Genomic DNA, 16,623 nt, shown 5'->3' with positions numbered 1-16,623 from the left:
AAGAGTAAACCTCCCAAGAAAGCAGGGAGGAGGGGATTCCCTATCATTGACCACCGTGGGGTGGCCAAGATGTGGGCCCTGGTCATCTCTGCTCATCCTCAGGATCATGATCCCTTAGAACTCAAAAGGAGGGTAGCTGAGAGGATGAGGGACAGATGGAGCGAGTGAATGTTGACCACATCCTTCCTCCCAACAGCCTGGGAGGGACAGGCCAGGATTGCCTCCAGGACAGAAGTTTCAGCTGAAGCCAAGAGAGGTGAAGTGAGCTCCCCACGGTCACACAGCGAGGAACAAACAGAGACTCCATTAGAACCCAGGTCCTCTGACTCTCCAGAGCTCTTTACAACTCCTCACCTGCCCAGGTACCACTCCACCTCCAGCCAGAGGGATGGGGCATGAGGCCATGTTAGATACCAGATGATGCTGGGAGTTTCCAAGGATAGTCTGGGTCTTTCCAGAGCTCCTGTCTGTACCTGCCCTGGCCCTCAGGCTCCATCACATGCCTGAATCTTGACAAAGCACAGCAAGGGGAGACCTTGGCAAATGCTTCAGGTGGGCCACAGCCTTTCCCTTCTACAGAAGGAGCCGCTGGAGCAGACGCCATGCTGCTGTGCTCTTTGACCCTCACCCTCATCTGGCTGGTGGTTTCTGGCCTTGAGTGTGACATGAAGGAAGTTTGTCCTGGAAGTCCTGGCATCCCTGGTACTCCTGGATCCCATGGCCTGCCAGGAAGAGACGGGAGAGATGGCGTCAAAGGAGACCCTGGACCTCCAGGTACTGAGTGGGAGCTGAGGGACAGTGACCTGTTTTCAGAGGGACTTGCTGTCCAGGGTCCGGGCTGGGTTCAAGGGTCAGCTGGATGGTGGGAGTTTCCCGGGACTCTTAGACTGGAGCAGCCCTGGAGGGTCTACCCTCAAGGTGCCCGTGGAGTGACAGGTGAGTCAGCCTGGCTGATAATGGAGGTCCAGTCCCATCAGCCCCAACCCACTGTGGGTGATAGATAGCATACATCCTTGTCCCCTTCTCTCTGCAGGCCCCATGGGCCCCCCTGGAGGAATGCCAGGCCCCCCTGGGTGTGATGGGATGACTGGAGCCCCTGGCCTCACTGGAGAACGTGGAGAAAAGGGCGAGCCTGGTGAGAGGGGCCCTCCAGGTGAGCAGGATATGGCCAGTGGACAGAAGCAACTAGACACCGTGCCCATGTGGTCAGTTACATGAGGGATGATGGGGATCAGACGAAACCATGGAAGTCCCCAAAGGGTATATTTTTCAACCTAGATAAGAGAATATGAGGTTGAGAAATCAGAGGGGTCTGGGTCGTGGGTCACAGCGCAGGAACTGGTGGGTATTGGAAGTGTTCCATGCATCACAACCGCTGATGGAGAGACACAGGGCGTCAGGTGTGGGAAATGGGACAGCACTGCGAGGAGGGGAGGTACTTCCTAGTGCTGAGGCATAGGGGCATTCTGAGGGTGCAGGGGGTTATGTGGACCAAGGACCGTCTGGTCCTTGGTGATATCACTGGGAACCCCGCATGTCCAGGGGAACTCTGGAGCTCTGAGCAGTAATCAAGGTCCATCACGAGAGTCAGAGAGAACCAGATTTGCTCTTAATGGAGGGTGGGGAAGGGGGCCTTGCCCAGAAACTAGAAAACCCCACAGAAGTGGACAGAGTCATGAAAGGATATGGCAGGAAAGAAGAGCAGAGAGGGGGCTGAGCAAGTGCAAGGCTGCATTAAAGGACGAGTGTGTAGGGAGTAGGAAACACATTCCAACCTCGTGGACCCTTATGACCTGGGACCTGGACAGTGGCTCTAGACAAGTGAAGGGCAGAATGCCAGGCTTGCAGCTGGCCTTGCGCCTGCTTGGCATAAGTGGGTGTTTTTGTTGGCCTGCCCCTCTTCTTGCTGGGGATCTCTCTACAGGGCTTCCAGCTTATCTAGACGAGGAGTTCCAGAGCACACTCCATGAGATCAGGCATCAAATCCTGCAGTCGATGAGCGGTAAGGGGATCCCTTGGGGCCTTATAGGGTAGGGGGTTCCCATAAGTTCTCCTCATCCTCAGCATCAGGCTCCAGAATCTAGAGACTCGACAAACAAGTGTGGACATGGAGGTCCTTTTTCAGATGTTCTTGAACGGCTCAGAGGAGACCAAAGTGGATATGGATTATCTCCCTATATCCTGGGGAAGCAATGTTCCTGGCTATACTGCTTTCTATTGAATCCCAGGAAATTGCACAGTTTCATGCACATAATAGACAGTCAATAAGTATTGTTAAATGGGTGAATGGATAATTAAATGATGGGAGCATGGAGGGGAATCCAGAAAGAGTAGGATTGGAAGAGGGAGGGAAGAAGGAGAGAGAGGAAGAGGTGAAGAGATTGAAAAGCACATAAAGGCAGAGAGCATAAAGGGAAGGAAAAGGATTTGGAAACAAAGAGGCCTGTGGCCTGACCCGGATTCCTCTGCTGTCAGTCCTCAGTCTGCAGGGGTCCATGCTGGCAGTGGGAGAGAAGGTCTTCTCCACCAATGGGCAGTCGGTCAATTTTGATGCCATTAGAGAGACGTGTGCCAGAGTAGGTGGATGCATTGCTGCCCCAAGTAGTCCAGAGGAGAATGAGGCCATTGCAAGCATCGTGAGGAAGCACAATACTTATGCTTTACCTGGGCCTGGCTGAGGGTCCTACTGCTGGAGACTTCTACTACCTGGATGGAACCCCTGTGAATTACACCAACTGGTACCCAGGGGAGCCCAGAGGTCGGGGCAAAGAGCAGTGTGTGGAGATGTACACAGATGGCCAGTGGAATGACAAGAACTGCCTGAAGTACCGACTGGCCATCTGTGAGTTTTGAGCAGGCACCAAGCCCACAGGATGGAGAGGGTCCTGCCTTGCCTTTCAGCCCACGTCCTGGGGAATCCACCTGGTCTATGAGGTGCTGTAACACCTTTGTGGCTATAAGAGTTGGAGGTATCTTAGCCACTGCACTCCCAGGTGGGCCCTGACTCCTCCCCCTTGATTACTAATCAGTCTGACTCCCCCTGGAGCCCCTTCTCAGCTTTGCACTCTAGATAGCCACTCTAACTTCGCCCTTTGGCAAGAGAGGGAGGCTTCTTTCTTCCTCTTCTTGTCCAACTCCTTCATTTATAGATGGCAACAGTGAGGTCCTGGGATGGAGGTTCCCTCCAAAAGCACACACAGGGTTCCTGCTTCCTGGCCCCTCTATTTCTTTGCAGCCCACTGCCTGCCCAGCCTTATCAAGATTTAGCAGTGCTGCTCAAGCATAATGATAGATGGGTGGACTTCTGGGAAATTCCAAATGTGTGGAGTTAAGGATACATTTGGGATTATCTGGCAGCCTGAGGTCTGTGGGGCACATCTGCTCAGGCTCTCCATGAGGTCAGAGGGCTGGATGGTGCCCCAGCATGGTGGAGGCCAACCCACCCCTAGTGGGTTGGCATGCATTATCCACTCCCTTGACTCTTGGGGTGCCAACTCAACTCCCTGACCTAAAAGCAGCCAGCCTATGCCTCTAGGGAAGATCTCACCCCCCGCCTCAGACATTACCCAAGTAACTTCCTGCTGATGAACACATCCCCACCACTTCAGACCTCAGTGAGGTGTTTATTGAGCATGTACTATATACCAAGCACCTTGACAAGCACTTCTAAGACATCTTATAAACTATGATTTAATCTTCACACAGCGCCATGGGACAAGCATTATTTTCCCCATTTTTTATACAAGAACACTGAAACTTAAAGAAGTTAAATGTTTTGGGTTTTGTTACACGGAGCAAGGGACAGAGGCTGGTTTCAAACCCATCTACCTGAACCTGAAGCTTGTGCTCATCACCACCCCACCCTCTCACTGAACAGAGATGATTCAAGTGTAATAAATCATGAATATGTTAACATGAGTTTCCATTGCTTTGGTTTCAAGAAATATTTCTGTGTTTTTAGAAATCAATTTAACTCTGGCTCTGAGACCCCACTTATCTGAAAAGTGGAAAGTTCAATCTCAGGTTAAGCTTTCTTTGTTGGGTGGAAGGGGCAACCTGCTCCCATCCTCAGGTTGTATGGGCAGATGGGGAGTTACAGAAATGTCTGGAGGAACAGGTGAGCATTAGTGTTGATGGCTGGCATCAAGATAGCTCCTGATCTAAGTCTACATGTTCCATTTGAGGGTGGTGATATCATGCCTTCCGTTCCCCACTCAGCCCCCTGGATGTTTTCCATAGCCCAATAGTGGTGGCATTCAGGGCTCTGTGAGCCACCTCAGTCTCAGGTCTGCATGGAAAGGGACCATGGTCCCCATGTCCCAAGGCTGTGTGGGAATTGGATCATGTCTCTACTTGTTTGAGGAGGTGACCATATATATGTCCCATCTCCAGAAAGGTCCCCACTTCTCCCACCTTCACATAATGCTCTCCCTCACTGCATATACTTCCTTTTTGGGACAAGAGGAAGTTCTGGATCACAATCCACAAAACCAGATGGGAATGAGCAGAAATATTTCTCATTCTTTCATGAATGTCAATTTTTAATCTGGTCACCCTGCCACTTGAGCTTAGGGCCCAGCACACAAATTATTGAGTCTTCTCCAAAATTCAAAAAAGTAAGGAGAAACATATTTCCCATATTTTACAGAGGAACAGTCTAAGTCTCTGAAAATTGTTGTCTTCTCATTTCTTGTTAGGTTTATTTTTACTTCCTTTATGGTGTTATTTGCAATTGTTATTACATTATTGTTATCACATTTTAAATTAATTATTGCTGGTTTATAAGAAAACTATTGATTTATTTTTGGTTGATTATATATCCAACCATCATTTTGGATTCTCACTTTCCCCCTAATATTTCTAATAATTGATTCTCACATTTTATAAATATATGCTTATATTTACAAATGACAGAAATTTTGCCTGTTCCTCATGATATTTATATTTCTTATATATCATTCTTATCTTTTTATAGGGGCCAGGAGACCCTATATATTGTTGAAGACACTCAGTGATAAATGTTATCTTTCGGGGGGCATTGAATGTATAATGAGAACATTTCCAGTATTTCAGCATTGAGTTGCTTGTTTTAGGTTTCTGATGCCTTTTATCAAGGCAAAGTTCCCTCTTTTTCATAGTTTGCTGAGATTCATTTTCATCATGAATGTGTACTGAGCTTTATCAGATGAATTTTTTTGGCATTTCCTTTAAACTGTTAACATGAAAAGGGTGTCAAGTGTGAGTTGAGTCATTTCCTGTTCCTGGGCACTGCCATCTAGAGCCCACAGGTGAGAAAAAGGGTCATCTTTTAATGATTCCAGGGGGTTCCAGGGACCCCACCATGGAACCTGCAAGGTGAGGGCCATTCAACATGAGGGGTTTAGTAATTCGCATTCTGTTCGTCAGTATAAGGAAGACTAAAGAGGCGAAAGCAAGCTGACCTTCCATGGGTGACATCTGTACTCTCACAATGGAATTTATCCCTTCCTCTCCTCTCCCTGTGGCATGGGGGAGGGGACTGTCCTATCCTCCTCCTAATCTTTGCAAATAGGGATGCCCAAATTACTTTGCCTTCCTTCCCTGATTAAGTCACCTAAGGCAGGAATCTCCTGTTCTAAAATTGCTGAAGAGCTGAACCAGCAGAGGACCTGATCTTGCTGAGGCATGGGGAGATGGAGAAGGGGGAGAATAGAACTGTGAGCAGGTGTGTTCTGGGGCAATGTGGATTTCCACCACTTGGATGGAATTTCCCAGGGGCTGCCAATGTCGATGTCATGGAAGCTAGCCAGAGTTTAAGCACTACTCATGAGCAGATTGCTTCTTGGAACACAGGGACTTGAAGAGCAAGAGACTATGAAGTGAAATGTTCACTGATGTCATGTTGAGGGTAGGAGCCATGCAGCTGGAGGCTTTTACAGAGCCCCTTATCTGAAGGACCAGCTCCTGAGAGGAGCTGTCATTTATAATCAGTCATACAGAGGAACCCAACAACCAGTTAGGATGGGCCGAGAAGCAGCAGTGTTCCCACTGATATATGGTGCCTACTGTGAGCAGGTATTGCCACCCTGGGCACCATCACTCTCTCTACCAACTGTACATGCAAAAAAAATAAGAGAGAAGGCACTGTCCACCCTTCACTTCAAGAAGCCACCACTCTATGGCCAGGATGGTGATGAATCAGAGATAAAACAGATTTTAATGACAAAACTAAGGGACAGGGCTTCCCTGGTGGCACAGTGGTTGAGAGTCCGCCTGACGATGCAGGGTACGTGGGTTCGTGCCCCGGTCCGGGAGGATCCCACATGCCGCGGAGCGGCTGGGCCTGTGAGCCATGGCCGCTGAGCCTGCGCGTCCGGAACCTGTGCTCCGCACCAGGAGAGGCCGCAACAGTGAGAGGCCCGCGTACAGCAAAACAAAAAAAAAAAAACAAAAAAAAAAAACTAAGGGACAATAATCATTTGGACTATATTTTAACTCAACCCTAGAAAGTTTGTATTCCAGGGGAAGAATATGTATGAAGAATTTTGAGAGCATGTATTAGTTTTGAGAAAAGGGTGAGCTTCAAGCCTCAAGATTGTACGTATCTGCATTAAGATTCTTAAACTTGTTATATATTAAATTAGTGAGTTAACTGGACTATGTTTTGATGTTGAACCATCTTTGCATTCCTGGGATACCCTACTTGGTCTAATGGCTGATACTCTCATCACACTTACCACGTGCCAGGTATTATACTTCCATTAACTCATATAATCCTCATTAACCCTATTATGTAGACGTTATTATTATGCCCAATTTACAAATGAGAATATTGAGGCACGTAGAGATTAAAGTGATTTTCCAAAGATCATGCAGCCAGTTCATGGCAGAAGTGGCCTTGAATACAGGAAGTCAGATTCCAGGGACTGTGCTATTAACCATGGATGCATGGCTGACTTTAATAGCTATTTTTTTACTTCAAGCTTTCAGGGGAGTTCCTGTTCGCTCCACATCATTTCATTATTCTGATATTAGTGGCTACTAGGGACATATTCTTCCCACATTTAAAGCTGCTGCTCCCTTAGTGTCCGCTCAAGGTCACATGGCCAAGCCAAATATCAAAGGGGTTGAGGTGTTTACTCCACGTACTCTAGTGGGAGGCATTGCAAAGTACCATGGCAAAGAGCATGGATATATATTTCTACGAAAAGAAAATGTGGAAATCAGGACAGTAATTCAAACCACCAGGGTTATGTTTGCCAAATTTATTTTTGCAAAGAACGAGCGTTTCTGAAATTTTATTAATAGCTCTATAGTTATTTCCTTATTCTAGTTCGAGTTTCACTGTTTAATTTGTATTTAGTCCTTATTTATTTATTATTCCTTCTTTATTTATTCCTTATTTATACTGTCTTTTTTAAAAATTAAATTTATTATTTATTTTTGGCTGTGTTGGGTCTTCGTTGCTTTGAGCGGGCTTTCTCTAGTTGCGGCGAGCGGGGGCTACTCTTCCTTGTGGTACGCGGGTTTCTCATTGTCGTGGCTTCTCTTGTTGCAGAGCACAGGCTCTAGGCACGCGGGCTTCAGTAGCTGTGGCTCACGGGCTCTAGAGCGCAGGCTTGGTAGTTGTGGCGCACGGGCTTAGTTGTTCCGCTGCATGTGGGATCTTCCTGGTCCAGGGATCGAACCCGTGTCCCCTGCATTGGCAGGCAGATTCTTAACCACTGCGCCACCAGGGAGGCCCTATACTGTTTTTTTAAAACTATCAATTTATCTGTTGTCTAGAGTTGACAGCATTCCGAGGGCTATTTTTGAGTCTTGTGTCAATCAGATTTCACTCTACTTATTTTTTACTCTCTTCGGTAGTTTTTATAAGGTGAATTCAAATTTACCTGATCTCCATCTGAGAAAATCCTGAGGTCCCTGGGTTAAGGTTAAGGTCCTCCATTGCTTTTATGTCCCCATGGTACACTAGATTGTGATGAGCTGGGACACTTGAAAAACAATTTTTCATCTTGGCATGAAGGGAAAATTTTAAGAATAATAATAATAATAGCAAAATAATACTAATAAGCATAAATTCAAAGCCCAGATCTATGACAGGACAGACTTAATGGATATGCATCCTCAAAGGGGGTCTTTTTCCCACCAGAGTCAAGTATTTCTTATTGTCCCTTTGCTCACAGTGCATATCCCTCCCTCCTCCCGTTCTATCCTCTTCCCTCCTTCTAAAGCCGTCTTTCCTCTAAGTCTGTAGGACATATAGGGTCCTGGTTGTATGTAAATCTCTCAGCTTCAGATTTCCACCTTTCTGGAAGGTCTGCTCATTTGCCGTAGGGTTTGAGAGTTCTTTGTCCTCTGAGCCTATGGGCCCTTCGGAGTTGTGTCAATGGCATCAGGAAACACAGCCCTGAGAGGGGTCTTCTTTACAATGGGCCTCTCTCAGTGTGTGGCAGCCTCCTTGATAACAGGAATCTGGGAGGCTTGCTGAACAGGGCACAGTGACTTGAGTACACAAGGGCCTATGTCTCTTGAGGAACCAAAGCACCAATCACAAGGCAGAGTCAAAGGGAAGTGGCCCTACCCCTGCTCCACCGCAGGGAAAAAGCAAACCTCTAGAGTTGTTTGGTGAGACTAAGTGTTTTAAAGAGTGGGTGTAAGCTTGGGGGAAGGCAGGAATCAAAAGTTATATCAGGGACTTGAAAAAGGCCGCTTGATCAGGCTCTGGAGATAAGAACTGGACACTCCTGGAAACCCAGGCGTGGAGGAGCCGCAGACTGATCTGGTGTCTGCCCTGCTCAGGGTCTCTGCTTCCCTTCTCACTCTCTCAGTGGATCCTCCCCACGTGCCCAGCCCTGAGTTACACCCTGGAGACAAGGAGGTGAATCAAATGTAGCTCCTGCCCTAGAAAAGTATTAAAAGCACTGGGAGAGTGGGCACAGATGTTAGCTCTAGCTGGAGGCAAGTCAAGAGGGCCACTTTTTTTTTTCCCCAGAAATAACCAAATTTATTATTTAAGTGTTTCTGCCAGTTTTGGGCTTCAGCAACTTCTCCAGATAAACAGTCTCCGCCTTGACTCTCCATGTTTTCTCGTCTCTGCAGATTTCTGGGTGGTGATTGCCCTGAGACCTCAGTTCTCTGATGGGTCCAAGACTAGTCAGTGACTTTCAGTTAGTCCAGGCTTTTCTCATGGTAAAGATGGATGTGACAACTTCCAAGCTCTTTTCATGTTGGAGCTGAATCTGGAAACCCCTTCATATGCTATTTCAGTTACAGTTAGTGGTTAACAGTCAGGAATTTTTAAAGGTAGATGTCCTTGAAATTTGAAATGAAAGATTGGAAAGCTAAATAAATGTCATATGATCCATTTATTGTTGGAACCAGTGAGAATCTCAATGCTGCTGCCTTGAAGCATTCAGTGTGCTTGGTCCTTGTCTTCAAGGATGTTGAGAGAGTGATGTATCTAACCAGGAGGTATAAACGGTAGCTAGCATTTACTGAGCACTTACTATGTATGAGATACTGCTTTGACAGCTATATTCGTATATTAATTCATTAATTAAACCCCTAAGAAAACCCAATGTGATACATACCATTGTTCTCCTCATTTTTCAGATAAGGACACTGAGGCCCAAGATGCTTAAGTAACTTGCTCAAAGTCACATGACTCAAGATTCTAAAACAAGCGCCAGACCTCATGCTCTTAACCACTGTGCTTTGCCTCTATTTTTTTTTTTTACATCTTTATTGGAGTATAATTGCTTTACAATGGTGTGTTAGTTTCTGCTTTATAACAAAGTGAATCAGTTATACATATACATATATCCCCATATCCCCTCCCTCTTGCATCTCCCTCCCTCCCACCCTCCCTATCCCACCCCTCTAGGTGGTCACAAAGCACTTTAAGGACATGATGCTGGAGGATTCCTTTGTTCCACAAATGTTTGAGCGTTGATTCCGTTTCCAGGCCCTCTGAGAGGTGGGGAAGCAAGATGCCTGTTCTCATGAAGTTCCTGTTCTAAAGGAGTGAGATGGTCAATAAATATGCAACCAAAGAAATAAGACAGTTTTACATAGAGAAGAATTATAAGCAGATAACTAAAACAGAGAATTATAATTTTGTGATGGAATGGTTAGGGAAAGCCCTTTCTCCAGCAATAATATTTAAGATGAAATCTGAATGACAACAAGCAATTATGCAAAGATGGAGAGAAGTGTCCTAGGCTGGAAGAGCTAGTGCAAATGCCCATGTTCAGCTTTGAATTTGAGTTGTCTACAAACACTTCCTTTCCTTGTGCCTAGCGCTGTGATGTGCCCAGAGAGGACAGCTGATGAATGTTCTGAATGACAAGGGAGGAATGAAGTGACTCAGTGTTGTAGGTGTTTAACCCCTTCCCTCCTGCTCCTAGTAAATTAAATATGAATGGAAGGGGGAACTAGGCAGAACAACTGATACACAGGTGTGTTCCTGTACATGTGTGTCTGCATGAGCATGTGTTTGGTAGGATGTCTATGCACGTCCCTTCCAGAGACAAATATTTGGAAAGAACTATCCTCTGGGATTCTGATCTATGATCTGAGAATCTGTGATTCTAGAGTATCAGATAGCTGAGCTGTAGAGACAGATGCATGGAAGGGAGCAGTGGGAGGAGTCTGGGGTGTTGCAGTAGAGAGCTGCCCAGTGCTAAGCTGGAGACCCCACCAGCAGCCCTGGAGAACTGCCCAGGATACAGCGGTTCTAAGGATGGTTGTTTATTAATCTGGGGCCGAAGGCCAGTCCAGCACTGTCCCTAGTCACCAGACTAATTGGGGCTGACATTGCTGAGGCATCTGCCAGAGGCCTAGGTTGGAGGACCAGCTTCCCTGCCATAGCCTCTGTGCTCTGAGGAGGCCCCTAGTAAGTCATTTCTGAGAACAGAAGAGGAGGCCTCGGCCAAGAGTCTGGCCACTTGGCTTGATCCTGGTGAGTTCCAGGCAGGGGCTGTGGTGGGGTTGTCAGGCCCCCTGAGGGCCTCTGTCTCTCTGACCTGGGGCCTTGTGCCCTTCCTGGATCCAGGTTACCATCTGCAAACTAAAGGTGGTCTTTTCAGCCACACAGAAGAATGGAAGTGGGGCGTGTATGCCAGCAATATGTTTAGCTCTGGCTTTGGCCTCCCACATAATCAGGAGAGGTTAAGAAAGAGGGAAGGTGGAGATTTGATCAAGAAAATTCCCGTCCGGGACTTCCCTGGCAGTCCAGTGGTTAAGAATCCGTGCTTGGGCTTCCCTGGTGGCACAGTGGTTGAGAGTCCGCCTGCCGATGCAGGGGACACGGGTTCGTGGCCCGGTCCGGGAAGATCCCACATGCCGCGGAGCGGCTAGGCCCGTGAGCCATGGCCGCTGAGCCTGCATGTCCGGAGCCTGTGCTCTGCAGTGGGAGAGGCCACAACAGTGAGAGGCCTGCATACGGCAAAAAAAAAAAGAATCCGTGCTTCCACGGCAGAGGGCATGTGTTCCATCCCTGGTCAGAGAACTGGGATCCCACATGCCACACAGTGCAACCAAAACAAAATAAACAAACAAACAACAAAAAAACCAAAACAAAAAAGAGAGAGAAAATAAGTAAATTAAAAAATTAAAAATCCTAAAAAAAAAAAAGAAAGAAGGAAAGAAAGAAAATTCCCTCCCAACTTGCTACTTCTCACTGAGTCCTGGAGGAAAGGAAGGGTTAAGGGAGCTGACAGGCCAGGGTGGCCAAGGACAGATGCAGTAGTTATGCAGCAAAGGCAGGGACATTGGAATTAGAGGCCAAAGAGGAGCAGAGGGATAGGCCCATGGGGGCTGGGCTGTGAGGCTTCCTGGAAGGGGACCAGCTCAAGCAAAGGCTGGATGGGAATCTGATGGCTGGATGGGGGCACAGAGCCGGAGAGGCATCTCAGAAGCATGCAGAGAATCCTGCCAGGAGGAGGAGTGTGAGCTGACCCTGCTGGGCCCAGGGTGAACAGAAATTTTAGGAGCCTGGTTTCTGGTTGGAAAAATGGCCTCTCAGTGGAAAATCTCAAACCAAAGGAAGGAGGTAAATCTAAGTGTCAACTGGCCAGGATCAATGACAAAAGAAGGTTCCATTCTCAGGGTCAGAATAAGTTTCCATACCTCAGGGTACTCTGGGTCCCGAGTCCCAGCAAGTGCCTGTCACAAAGTAGAGACTTTATTAAACAGGATGACTGACGGGCTGTTGGGGAAACAGCTGTGATTCTGGGGGTGGTTGGGGCCCTGAGGTGTAAAACAGAGATTTTTATGTGACATGAGACAATGGATGTTGTAAAACAAGTCCCGCCAAGCAATGGGTCACATGCTATAGTTTGAGTCTACCTTTAGCGTCCATAGGAAGGAGAAGAAGAGGGAAATTTAGGCTACTTAGGCCCTCAAGAAAGGGAGTTGAGAAGAGAGCAGCCAAAGGTCATGCAAGAAATGAGCTCTTTTTGCCAGGCCATCAGGACCAGGGCTTGTGTGTCATTTGTAGACCCTGTGGGCTTTCGTGCTTAGGGCTGCCTGACCAACTACGCCTTGGGCCCACAGGGCATGAGAGCCCCAGGGAAAGTGGGCCCCTATTATATTACTCTTGCATCTATATTTGTTTTAGCACTGATGTGACTCTAATACATTTTGCTTGTGCTGGTAGTAGTTTTCCTAGTAGCCTGGGAGCAACTCAGGGCCAAAAGTGGTGATATCCCCCTCTGTGTCAGCTGCCCTGAGCACAGGGTCCAACACATCAGAGATGGTAGCAAACGCTGACTAAACCAAATGAGATGGAATTATTTTCTTTGACTTTCTCCACTCTAAGGTAAGGACCATGTTCCTGTTTTTGTCACTTCCGGTCCTCCTTCTGTGTGTGGTGACAGCATCCTGCCCGGAAACAGAAGCCTGTGAGGATGCCCAGAAGACCTGTTCAGTGGTGACCTGTGGCATCCCGGTCACCAACGGCACCCCAGGCAGAGATGGGCGAGATGGACCCAAGGGAGAAAAGGGAGAACCAGGTATAGGACAGGCCGCTCTGGCTTCTTAAATCTTTTACCCCAACGGGAGAGTGTTCTCTATAAGGGATCTAGCACAGAGACATGAGGAGGCTCACCTTTCATTTCGGTAGGTGATGATTCACTCAGAAAAATTCCTGTAAAAGGGCATTCTCTCCAAAATAAAGATGCTTCTCTGGCTCTCCAGGATCCCTCTTGGCCACCCAGGCATTGGTGATGCGTGGTTGTCCTTAGAGAAGGGGTGTCTTTTCTGCTCAGGGAGCTTGCCCTTAGGACAGGCCATCCCCTGAGACGCAGGAGGATCTTTCTGCTTTGGATCACGACTAGCTGAGTGGTGGTTTCTTGGGGTCAATCAAATATTGAGCTTTTGGAGAAAGAGAATGAGCGACAGACACTGGGTCACATTTCCTTCCTCTTCCAACAGGGCAAGGGCTCAGAGGCTTGCAGGGCCCTCCAGGGAAAATGGGGCCTCAAGGACATATAGGGAATCCTGGGCTTCCAGGACCAAAGGGCCACAAAGGAGATCGTGGAGACAGTTCGGGTAAGGAGCTCACCACAGCAAGTGATGTGGGCTGAGGGGACCCAGGACCTGGGAACTCCAGGGCCAGGTGGGAGGTGCCCCGTCTCCTGCTGCCCCACTGGAACGTGCTCAGCTCTGCTTCCTGACCCAGCGCCCTCATTCCTCTCAGTTCCTTGGGGCCCAAGGGGATTCCCACTGGTGCCCGGGTATAGACTTCCGAACCCTGCCCGCCTCGCCCTCAGTAGACCTCCGTAGGACATGTGCCCTGGCCCTTCCTCAGCTGCAACAGTCCAGTGCGTGGTTCCAGGCTGCAAGGGAGGAAACTGGTCCTCTCTGCTGTTGGATTATGTCTGTTGTCACAAGAGTGGCATGAAAAGGGTTGGCCTCAAAGGAGGGGGACATCACAGCAACTTAGTTCAGAGAAAAATAAATTCAGTAACAACAAAACCAAAAGGATGACCTCTTACTTATATTTGTCCACTGGCCTATCAAAATAATAAAGGTATTAAAGAGTTTGCCTAGAATAGGAAATGAAAATATGATTAAGAAAAATTTTCAAAAAGGAGAATAATTAGCTGGGCCTTTTCTTATAAATAATTATAATATTGCAATATTTAAGCAGTATATGAAGAAAAGGATCCAGAGTTATAGTTTTTTTTTTGTTTGTTTGTTTGTTTGTTTGTTTTCGGTATGCGGGCCTCTCTCTGTTGTGGCCTCTCCCGTTGCGGAGCACAGGCTCCGGACGCGCAGGCTCAGTGGCCATGGCTCATGGGCCCAGCCGCTCCGCGGCATGTGGGATCTTCCCGGACCGGGGCACGAACTCGTGTCCCCTGCATCGGCAGGCGGACTCTCAACCACTGCGCCACCAGGGAAGCCCCCAGAGTTATAGTTTATGGTATTATTATTATTATTTCCAGAGTTATAGTTTACAATAGTTACTAAGTATATCTGAGAAGGCAGGAATACAGTTTTTTCCTTTTGCTTCTTTTTGTTTTCTCATTTTTCTGGAATAAGAATACTTTTCAGTAAGCTAATTTTTGTTTTCAAAATACTCTGCTCTCCAATTGAGGGTCTTCTTCCAAATAAATATCCTCTCCCTATTGTTTTATAGTTGCCGAGGCTAAGCTGGCTGACTTAGAGGGACAGATCAGGAGCCTGAAATCACAACTGGATCACATCAGAAAGTGTAAGCTTTTTTTCTGTCCCCATGTGTTCTTGACTCTTTTTTCTCCAGAGTGCTCTAGGTTTTGGGGGGACGGTGGAAAAGAACTTACACTTATGACGACTTATTATATACTAGGTTGGAATTTTCTCATGGTGTGGTTTTATTCAATCCTCTTGCCATCCCTATGTGTGGGTATTACACCCATTTTATTTACAGGTGAGAAAAAAAATAGGTCCAGGAAGTATAGATAATTCGTTCAACAGCATACAGTTAGGAAGTGGGAAGGAGGATGGCGTGGAGGTCTGCTGACTCTGGAATCTTTGCTCCTTCCTTAGCACCCACGGGCCTCAGATGGCGGTCCACGCCTCTTTCTCATCCTGGTGCCCACGTCTGGCAGTGGGGCTCAAGCATGTTTCCCTAGGTCTACATGTACTGGGACAGTTTTTAACAGATATTTGTCCTAAGGATGGGATATGCCAGGTGAGCTCCGGCTTGCTGCCAGGGACTTGCCTTCCACCTTCTTACTAGGATCTCACCAGAGGTGGTAGAGAATGGGGCTCAACCCAGACTCCCAAGTTCCCAGAGAAGGGCTTTTTCATCTGCTGGGCTTGAAGCCAAGTCAACCTCACCTACATTTTGTGATTTCAGTGCAAAGCTTCTCCTTGGGTAAAAAGTCTGGAAAGATGCTCTACGTGACCAATGGTGAAAAGATGCCTTTTTCCAAAGTGAAGGCTCTGTGCGCTGAGCTTGGGGCCACCGTGGCCACCCCCAAGAATGCTGAGGAGAACAAAGCCATCCAGGACATGGCCCCTGACATTGCTTTCCTGGGCATCACAGATGAGGTGACCGAAGGCCAGTTTATGTATGTAACAGGAGGGAGGATGGGCTACAGCAACTGGAAGGAGGGTGAGCCTAATAACAGCGGCTCAGGGGAGGACTGTGTCCTCCTCCTAAGAGATGGGCTCTGGAATGACATCTCCTGCTCTTCCTCCTTCTTGGCCATCTGTGAATTCCCAGCCTGAAGAGGCAGGTTCCTCCGCCCCCTCCTTGCCTCCCTGCTGAGGTCCCTGCTGCTCTGAAAGAGAATTCAGTGCCAATTTCCCCATGTCCAGTGTCTATTCATTCCTTCATGGGGATGGGAGAAAAGTAAGGGGACATATTTGACTGTGGGAGGATGAAGTGAAAAGAGACTGACAGTGGGGCATGAGGGTTTCTGGTCCAGTCCAGTCCATGGCAAAGGACACCTTCTGTCCTGCCAAAGAGCACAGCATTGGGTCAGAGTCAATCTCAGAAAAAGCACATTCAAACCCTCTCCTTTTTTAGTGAGGACACTGCAGCCCAGCAGATGGATCAATGGAGGACCACATCCGTGTCCGAGCAGGCAGTGTCTCAGCTTCCAAGAAATCCAATTCCCATTTTTCCAAGTTGCCACTACCTGGTGCCAGAGTCTCCTTCCCATGGCTAGCCCAGCCCTGTCTACAACATGAGCGTTGTTTTTAGCTGTTCATGAGCTATACACTGAAACTGTAACACTTGGCAGTGTCCTACGTGGGCAACAGCAAATAGTCCTAGGAATCCCCTCACTTGCCCAAGTGACTGTGGCCTCCCGATAGTCACTAGGGTGTTCTTGAGAACAAAGGGCAGCTTTCTCTTCCCACATACTTTTAGGAGACTCTTTGGATATTGTGGCCTATGCCAGTATCGTGGGTGGAGGCAAATGGTCAGGCAGGCTGGGTCCTTCCTTACAGGGCATCATTGGTCTTAATGCCTCCATGTTCAACATCCCCTTTCTTCTGTGACATCCTCATCCCATTAGAGGTCAATGAGTCCATTATTCATAGAGACAAGTGGGAAGATCTCCCTAAAGGTGTATTTCATACACATGCAGCACCATCCAGTCAGCAAATAAAACCTCCCCTCTGAGCAGAGTTCTGACACCATCTTGA

The 16,623-nt window shown here is 47.7% G+C and overlaps 2 protein-coding genes across 2 annotated transcripts; both read left to right on the top strand.

Moving 5' to 3' along the window:
• The first annotated feature begins 581 nt into the window (after positions 1–581).
• LOC309798817 (pulmonary surfactant-associated protein A-like) lies at positions 582–6,241 on the top strand. Its single transcript, XM_082611476.1, is given in 5 exon segments — positions 582–774; positions 1,034–1,153; positions 1,925–2,002; positions 2,476–2,660; positions 2,662–6,241. Coding segments are annotated over 5 exon segments (747 nt in total). The 5' UTR covers positions 582–602; the 3' UTR covers positions 2,854–6,241.
• Positions 6,242–6,413: 172 nt separating this feature from the next.
• MBL2 (mannose binding lectin 2) lies at positions 6,414–15,778 on the top strand. Its single transcript, XM_082611464.1, has 5 exons — positions 6,414–10,942; positions 12,803–12,995; positions 13,417–13,533; positions 14,624–14,698; positions 15,326–15,778. The coding sequence occupies exons 2-5, from the start codon at positions 12,812–12,814 to the stop codon at positions 15,697–15,699; spliced, it is 750 nt and encodes a 249-aa protein (XP_082467590.1). The 5' UTR covers positions 6,414–10,942; positions 12,803–12,811; the 3' UTR covers positions 15,700–15,778.
• Positions 15,779–16,623: the final 845 nt, after the last annotated feature.

The sequence above is a fragment of the Mesoplodon mirus genome (assembly GCF_964341445.2).
Source record: "Mesoplodon mirus genome assembly, chromosome: 2".
NCBI lineage: Eukaryota > Metazoa > Chordata > Mammalia > Artiodactyla > Ziphiidae > Mesoplodon > Mesoplodon mirus.
This window is presented reverse-complemented; position numbering and strand designations above follow the sequence as displayed.

Bases quoted from the DNA above. Each gene is read 5' to 3' on its own strand.
- MBL2 (XM_082611464.1), top strand. From the start codon at position 12,812: ATGTTCCTGTTTTTGTCACTTCCGGTCCTCCTTCTGTGTGTGGTGACA. The intron at 12,996-13,416 runs GTATAGGACAGG...CTCTTCCAACAG, and splicing joins GGGAGAAAAGGGAGAACCAG to GGCAAGGGCTCAGAGGCTTG. The intron at 13,534-14,623 runs GTAAGGAGCTCA...ATTGTTTTATAG, and splicing joins AGATCGTGGAGACAGTTCGG to TTGCCGAGGCTAAGCTGGCT.